General features: G+C 36.8%; 1 protein-coding gene and 1 pseudogene across 2 annotated transcripts; one reads left to right on the forward strand and one right to left on the reverse strand.

The window, feature by feature from the left end:
• The first annotated feature begins 49 nt into the window (after positions 1 to 49).
• LOC141430040 (uncharacterized) lies at positions 50 to 3,280 on the forward strand. Of its 2 annotated transcripts, XM_074090582.1 has the most exons (5): positions 50 to 279; positions 782 to 1,244; positions 1,534 to 1,557; positions 2,234 to 2,374; positions 2,730 to 3,280. In XM_074090582.1, exons 1-5 carry the CDS (start codon positions 204 to 206, stop codon positions 3,007 to 3,009), a joined length of 984 nt encoding a protein of 327 aa, XP_073946683.1. In that variant the 5' UTR covers positions 50 to 203; the 3' UTR covers positions 3,010 to 3,280. The 2 variants fall into 2 exon arrangements, with proteins under 2 accessions (XP_073946683.1, XP_073946684.1); XM_074090583.1 differs by lacking the exon at positions 1,534 to 1,557 and having other exon boundaries at positions 2,730 to 3,278.
• Positions 3,272 to 7,113, reverse strand: LOC141430463 (ciliary microtubule inner protein 2B-like; annotated as a pseudogene).
• Positions 7,114 to 8,946: the final 1,833 nt, after the last annotated feature.

The raw sequence follows: 8,946 nt of genomic DNA on the forward strand, positions 1-8,946 counted from the left end.
TCACGTCACGTCACGTCACGTCAAAGACTACAGTATATATAGGGAGACGTCATCGAATACTTCGCTCGCATTTCTTGCACTGCACTGTACTTTAAAAATATAGTTTTGTAACCATCATGAACATTTTAATTAAAGCTATAAAAATAAAATAGGAGTCTAGTATAATTGAAATAGTAGAAGTGAAGCTACACTGTGATACAGAGATGTCTTCGACGTTTACAGGATTTAGTGAAGAGGATTTGCAACGGATCAAGTCCGTGGAAACCGATGCAAACATCGGCAAGTACTTCTTTAAATTAAAACTAACTTTTAATTCGTTGTGTAAAGCAACATAATATAGGTAGCTGTAGAAAAGTTACCAATACCAAGCTGTAAACTGACCCCATTTCTCCGTCGCAAAAACTTCATAATGTAAACAGTTCTGTTCTAAGAAAGTGGCAAATCTAATAGCATACCAGTTATCGCAAGGCTACAATTTGACGTGCTTCAGTTTTACTTAACGTCATATATTGTTATCACCAATTTTTAATACTTAAGTATGTTTTTTTATCTGAAATAATGACACTTACCAGGAAACAATACAGGAAATTTTGAGATGTGCGATTTGCATTCCGTTTCATTGTTTTTTTTGTTTTTTGTGATAATGCCAGTAATAAATAAATATAAACCACTGTTATATTAAGTATTTTATTATTCCCCTTGGTGTAACAATAATAGAAAAATACCTACATTGAACATAACTTTATTTTTAATATAGAACTTTGTTTTTTTCTCTTGACAGAACCTAAAGTCACATCAAACTTCAAAAAAGCTCAAATTGGTGTCAAACCTAAGAAAATAACTCCTCAATATAAGCTGCCACTACAAAAGCAGAACTCAGATGAAGCCATCAATATTATGTTTGATAAATGTCGGCTTAGTTTAAAAAACAAGCCAATTTGTGAAGACAGCATGAACAATAATGATTCTAGTGACCTTGATAACATAAGCACAGCAAGTTCAGTTGATTTAAATATTGAAGACAATGTATTTCCTGAAGAAACAATTGAAGTAAACACTGATGATAAAATAAATCGTAAAAAGAACAGTGCAGATGTGACTCCGGATTTGGTGAGAAGCAATTACATGGAGGATCAGTCAGGGAATCACAGTGTCAAGATTGGAGAGTTGCAATTGAAGCAGAAGATAATGGAGGAGCAAAATAAGAAACGGAAAGAAATGCTAGCTAAAGCTTTGGCTGATAGGTAATGTTTATTGAATAAATCTGTTAAGTGACTATTTTAATGAAATACAGTCAAAACCATATAACAACATTGAAGGAACAGCAATATTTGGTTGTTATATATGGTTGCTCATTATAACCAGTGTGATTTTGATAGAAAAGATTGTGTGGAGTTTTTTTTTTTGGATGTTACATCCTGATTATATCATTATAACTGATGTTGCTATAAATGGTGACTGTGTATGTTCAGTATTTTCACATTCTGCCTACTAGTGGAAGCTTAAATCAGTTTTACAATTTGTTTTTCTAAGCAAGCCAAATGTGTACTGGACAATGTGAGTCTTGAGACTGTTTCAAATTAGTGATGTGACTCGAGTTGGATTTTGTGACTCTAGTCACTTGAGTAATTTTACTAAGTCACTCAAGTTGTTCTCGAGTTTTCGAGTCACTTGAGTAAACTACTTACACTCCTTACGACTTGAGTAAGAATTTATCACTTGAGCTGAGTTTCAATTAGTTTAGATTAAGATTTTTTTAATACCTTTATTAAATTACTAATATTTGGTAATATGAAATAAAATACAAAATATTATTTACCTTAATTATGTCATTAATCAACAAATGACTTCTTACAACTAATTAGTGCACCAGTTGACTTGGTAACTCGAATGCAAACAAACTCGAGTCAATTTTTTTCACTCAAATATGAGTTTTACTAATTGACTCGAGTTACTCAAGTAAAAACCGGCTGGAGTCGCATCACTATTTCAAATTTTATCACTTCATGATTCATGTCATGTTATCACTCATTGAAGTAGCTTGATTTCTTATCACTGTCAAAATTTCACACACTCCACTATTTCATTGTAAAGCATGTTTCAAAGCAAAATAGAATTATGTTCAGTAACAAATTCCTTAATCTTATTAGAAAACCTATATGGTGTGTGTCCATACAAAATAGTCCATAATTTTTAATTTAGAAAATATAACTTTACAATGTTTGTGTTTTAGGACAAAACAAACTGAAGAAGAAGTTATCCGTTTGGAGAAGATAAAGAAGGAGTTGGAAGTGTTAGATGGCCAGTTCTCACAGGAAGTGTCTGTGTTGAGGAAGAGAATAGATCAGGCATGCTTGAGCTATGCTGATGCAGAGTAAGTTTTGTTTGTACAATATTTTTTTATTTGGAAATGTCTCCAGATTCTTAAGACACTTTTAGCTTTATTTATCACCTTCATTTGCTGAGTTTAAAAATAAGTGGGGTATAAGGAGATTTGTGGGTGTGTAATATACTTCATAACTAGCTTTTTCCGAAAGGTTTCCTTCCGAAATTTTCACTAATTCACTGTTAGTACAGAGAAAAAAAATTAAATCTGGTCTAATATCTGTGTTTAGACTTCAAATAAACAGAGACAATCTCAAACAAATCAAATTAATTCACACAGTGTTACATTATTATTGTACTAAATGAACATTTTAGCCTGAAAGAATTATAATTTTTTGTTCTAGAAAACATTACTTAAAAGTTGAAAAAGAGTTCTTACAAGCTAAAATCAATCTGCAGAAAGAGAAAGAGAAGAAAGAACTGCTGACGGAACACTTATGTGCCTTAATAACTCACAATGAGACTAGAAAGGCGCAGAAATTAGAAACTTTAATGCTAGAACTTGCCAGTGATAGAAAAGCTTCAATAGGTGATGTTATTGATTCGTCTCCTACAGAAGATGATGAGAGTGGAGTGGTAGTGGATGGTGTCTGTGAGAAGACTGGTAAGATGGTAGCGCTGTAAGTTATGGTTCAACGAATTAAAGTAACAGTTCAAATAATTTTAACCAAATTTTGGAAAGTTAAATATTACAAAGTATTTATTGCATTTAAAATGCTAAAATATATTAAGTTTTAAATAATTATTTGTGCCTTATTTTAGTACACTTAGATGAGATTAAGAAATACAAATTGGAGGTCAGTGTAAACAAAAATATTTTGTATGCAATATTTAGTATAATATAATAAAACATACTATAATAATTAAGTATAAGATTAAATTTTTTTAATAGTCAATAAGGTTAAAGCAAGTCTATATTTTCGTCTAAACATGACAGTTTTTTTTACAAGATAAGCCTAAATAGTAAAATACTTATCAGGTATCTGTGGTATCTATTTTTGTATTCATTTATTAAAATTACTTAACAATAAATTTAAATAAAACAAAGAAATACTCAAATATCTACTGAATTTTATTTTCAACATTGCTTAAAATATTTATGCCTAAAAACTATTTCTAAACAACTTAATTTCAATGATGCATTGACAAATTGGAAGTATCCTTGAAAATACTCTTTGAATGCTGTATTTAATTTAATAATACTGTAATAGGTACTATTCTTCATAACATTACATTATGATGATGTCTATTGCATTGATAATAACATCCGTTAGGTACTAATTTACAGTCAAGTCCATTCTATAGAGTCACATTTAATCAACAAACAAACGATCCCTTTTAACAGTAGGTAATTCCACTTTAAGTGCACATCCATGATCACATTTCTTGCGTCGCTAACATATTCCCGCATGATAAGTTAGCAAATCAATCTACTTTGCAATGTCGTCTACATAAAATCCAAACTCAAAATTGTCCCTCCTAAGAAACTAGTTTCACAGAAGAACGTTCAACGGCATTTACCAAAGAACATCCTCCTGCCTGTATGCTATCCCCAATTCCAATATGAAAACTTCTTGTCGTGATCTTTGAGTATCGCTTTAATATTGGCGTCTGCGTGGTGGATTTCTTTCCGCTTGTCTCTCTCTAATCGTATTAGTTCAAGTCCCCGTTTGGCAGCGCAGTGGTACCGCTGGCTGAGAGATGCTTCTGAGCCCTTGATCCGAGGTATGTGCCCAGTGTAGCCTGCTATCGGCGGGAATTCTGGCGATATCGTGTTTTCTGCGGATAAGAGAACATTTTTCTGTAATGTAGAAAATTTTAGTTTAAACGATACGAAAACAGTATTAAATTTATTTAACAGACTGTTCCTTTTTCTACAGGAAAATGGCAATATTGAGTTTAGCAGTTACAAGAGACAAGTAACATTAACGTTTTAAACGTTTTCTTTAGCAACCCTTTCTAATTCAACCATACAAGGTCGAGCTTATTTCGTATAGTAGGTACTCGGTAAAATTGGAGAGTGGTGTGGGACAGGCCTCTTTTCAAAGATAGGTACCTAGTAGTTTCTTCGCGGGCCCAGTAGGCGTTTGGGAGCTTCGCAACCATACAATCTCACAATATTTATCGATACTTCCTACTCACCTTTGTACTTATTAATTTCCCTGAATCGGCTGAGATCCCTTCGTATTTCGTCCCGCGAGTGAATGGTCTCCATCTTGGCGCACTTCTGGACCTGACATAGCTCTTGTTTAGGTCAGCCCTTCGTCTCAGGTCTCTTTGGTTCTCTGTGAAGTCTGCCATGCAATCGTCCGCTGCCCGCCCGTAGGATTTGCCATATCTAGAACAAACGGGTAGGGCTAATTTCGTCGTGCGTGATATTTAGGCATTATATGTGGCAGTGATAAGTCTAGTCGTTAAAAATGTATAATCATTTGTCTGCTGGACATTAATTAGTGGACAGCATATCACGATTTGACCACAGAATTAGAAGGCGCTAAGATAAAGAGCTGTTGAGGCATCACTCTTACCTAGTCCCTAGCCTCGCTGACGAAGACCTGCGTCAGGTTTTTATTGCTCTAATGTTTTTTTTCCATGCGGAGCTTAAGGTGTGCGATTTAAGGAATTAGTAGCTTGGTAGTTCTGTCTGGGCCGTTTTTCTCACAGAATGTGAATACAATAATATTAAATGGTTATTTTATCTATATATCTATCTAATACCTTTAAACGAGCAATTCATGTATATTATATTTCGGGGATCTCGGAATCGGCTCCAACGATTTCGATAAAATTTGGTATGTAGAGGTTTTCGGGGATGAAAAATCGATCTAGCTTGGTCTTATATCTGGGAAAACGCTTGTTATTGTGTTTTAGCCCGAGCAAAGCTGGGACACTCAGGTACTTTAATTTTAACACTATATTATTTTTAGGGGCTGTTTCACCATCCATTGATTAGCGTTAACCGACGGTTAAATGTGATGCCGTCTCCGTCTATTCGAACAAAACAAATAGAGACGGCATCACACCTAACCGCCAGTTAACACTAATCAATGGATGGTGAAACAGCCCCTTATTATTCTTTATTTAGTTTCTAGAATCTACAAGTCGCAACATTCGATCCAACACGTATCTGTAACGCGACGGTACTCCAGCTTCGTAGTCAGGATTTCTAACCACTAGTAAGTTTTAAGTAATCTGTGCCACTAGCCTATGGGGTCGTCCTTTACCTAAAGTTCATTCCAGGGACATAGCCCGTGTATCCGGTCATGTACACGGGCTGCTGGTTCAGTCCGTCGTACACGTCCCGACGCGGCGCGTCGCGTCGCGGCATGCGGTCCAACTCGTAGTTGTCGCCGCGGCGGTACTCCAACGGCTTGCTGGATAGACATGTGTGAAAAATTAGTACTGTCACCAGCACTAATATCCAAGGCGGATGCATCGTTGTGGGCACGATATGGGCATGCCCACAACCCAAATAGACTAGTAACGACACTTTCAAAAGTCGTTCATGAGTCATGATTGTTCATGAGCGAGTTTGTACTCCGACTCGCACTTGGCCGATTTTTGGGTGGCTGTAACTTGGCTGTGACCACAGCCTTTTTGAGGGCTGGATCCGCGCCTGCTAATATTTGACACAACAAAAGTGCATTAATATCTGATAGTGATACGACTCTATTTCTAGGGCCGGTAGGAGTAGGGTTGTCAACTTTTTTTTCTTTTTTTCCGGAATACTGAATACTCGCAATACTGATTTTTGTATCATCAGTGTACCTATTTTAACTAAGCTTATTCAGTCACCTGCATTTATATCTGCCACAGCGGAGCGTGCAAAATATCTGACACCCTACCAGCCCTAGAAATAGAGTTATCAGATATTTCTGCACGCTTTTTTGGTTCAGATATTGTTGCTGGTGACTGTCCTATATTTTTTGTTCGATCTTACTTGAACAATCCTTTGGACTTGATTTCTCTGAGTATTTGCCGCGTATTGTCCCCGTAGCACTTGCCGTAACGGAACTTGAGCATAGGACAGTGCCCCGTGTACAATGAAATAATACCTATTGTGAAAATATTTTTATTTTTGTATGTTGCGGCTAATGTCGTTTCGACCAGCAATTGTCGAACACGGAATGAATAATTAATGATCTTACGGCAAATTACATGAGAGCAAGAATTATCAATTCAATTATCAAGTCGTGCATTATCGTCGTATATTCCAGATCTACCAATACGCCGTCGTAGAGTCAACCAATTTGATTCCTAGGCCACCGAAGAACCATGTTTTTTAATGACATTTAGGCCAATCGATACGCAGATTGTTATAGAAAAATAAAATTATTTACTATGATAAGATTCCATGACGGCCCAGGGATCAACTTCGCCCTTTTTGTACCTATATACATTTATTTATCTTTACCATGCTTGTTACACGCGATTTCGTACGAGAGGATTAGCAGCTGTTTCCTCGCAAGCATGATTCATCTAAATATATGATTCGGGTATCAAAACAGGAGAGTTAGGTACCAAACTGAAAAACTCATTTTGGAACATCTTTTGTACCTACAAGTATCTTTTGTACTATGTATGTAATATCTAACCTTTTCAAACCACCATTTGCAAATTTAGTAATTTTTTTTATGTAACCTCTATCGGTATCGTAATTTTTGTCTCATTAATTACGTACCATACAGGACAGGTCTGACCTGAAACACCGTCCTTCAAGCTCAACATTTCAAAAATATATCTCACAAAAATATTTGTCAAGGGTAAATCTTAATGATACAAAACGATTCGATTCCGCAAGCATATTTATTCATCTGTAAATTCCATCGCATCGCATCTTCGATCCCAATTGGATCACGGGCAATCTTCGAAAGCGAAGCAGTATCCCGAAGCTGAGTGGAGTACGAACGGGAAGTCGCAGTCGCATCGCGACCAGTCGCAGATGATTCCCATCGACGTTGCGACTGGCTCGTCGCAAGTTCGCTGGGAGGGAGTCGATCGGCACTCGCTGTCCACTCGGTGCATGTGCTCGGGGCATTGTTCTACGCCTGGAATTTTAAGCGATTCAATTTTGAATGAACTGTAAAATAATTACTTTGCTCACCCGCGACTTTGCGATAACTACGCAACAAACATGTGTTCATGCAGCTACTCCATTTCCGCACTGTAAGAACACAGGTACAGACATCACACAAAACAAACTATCATCACCACCACACTACGCTGATCGTTTCGAACTCAACTAGAGTTTATTATCAGAACAACACTATCGTTCGCCATGCTACCAGATGTTAGATCTTAGAAAGTAACGCCTGATTCAATATTGCAAATTTTAATTAGACGAATTTTTGGTAAGTGCACATCTAGCAGCAAATGTATAAGATGATTGATTTAGGGTTACTTATACCGAGATCCATGTCAATAAAATAAAATAAATAAATATATATCACGGGACAATTCACAAAATGACCTGTTCCCAACTTAAGCTTAGCAAAGCTTGTGTTATGGTTATTAAGCAACGGATAAATATAATGATATACTTAGATAGATACTACTTAAATACATATTAAACACCCAAGACCCGAGAACAAATATTCGTATTTTTTCATACAAATATCTGCCCCGACACGGGAACCGAACCGGGACCTCAAGCTTCGTAGTCAGGTTCTCTAACCACTAGGCCATCTGGACGTCAAATGTCAATAAACTACTCTGCCTTACTTCTCCGCTAAAACTATGCGCCACAGCTACGTCTGTGCGACATGCAGAACCCGTCCAGTTGAACATCGAGCAATAGGTACACTACACAGGCTCAATTGTTACAAACAGTACTTACCTACATGAACATTGACGCGTTTTCGAACTGTATACTACTCGTACCTATCATCTGACACAACAAAACGTGCATAAATATCTGATACCTCCCATTTCTATGGCCGGTAGGGCGTGTAATAGGTACATATTACAGGTAACTGTACTTAGAACCTAATTTATTAAAAAAACTTACATTGTGCCTGTTAAAAGACAAGCATCCCGGTTCTCCCACTGTACCATAGTACAGAGCATTATAACACTGATTAATACGGAGAATAATAAAACAGCGTAAACTCCATATCGTCAAAACTCTACCCACGTTCTGTAGCCTAATGTCCGGCGCTATCGGCGTAACAGGCGCTAGGACTAAAAACTGTTTAGTGTTTGAGATTATATTTCCGCCTTTTGTTTGACAGTTTTCAAACTCAATAGGTCATAGTGGTTTTGTTATGATAATGAAGTCATCTGCTTCCTCGTCTCTCGACTCTAGATACACCTGGGACGTTAGAAGGCTTCATTCATTAAAAACTATCTCATCCATCATCATCGTCATCTTCATATTCAACCGTGGAAAGTCCACTGTTGGATATCGGTTTCACTAGTAGACCTAGTTGTTTCGGTTGGAAGTGGCTGCCTCCTCCACCGTGAGCGTACGGCTTTAACCATATCATCCGTCCCATCTCGTTGTTGAAATCTGGTCCAATTTAATGTGTGTGCACCTATTGCAGCCGTCATTTGTTTTTCATT

Source organism: Choristoneura fumiferana, chromosome 8, assembly GCF_025370935.1.
Source record: "Choristoneura fumiferana chromosome 8, NRCan_CFum_1, whole genome shotgun sequence".
NCBI lineage: Eukaryota > Metazoa > Arthropoda > Insecta > Lepidoptera > Tortricidae > Choristoneura > Choristoneura fumiferana.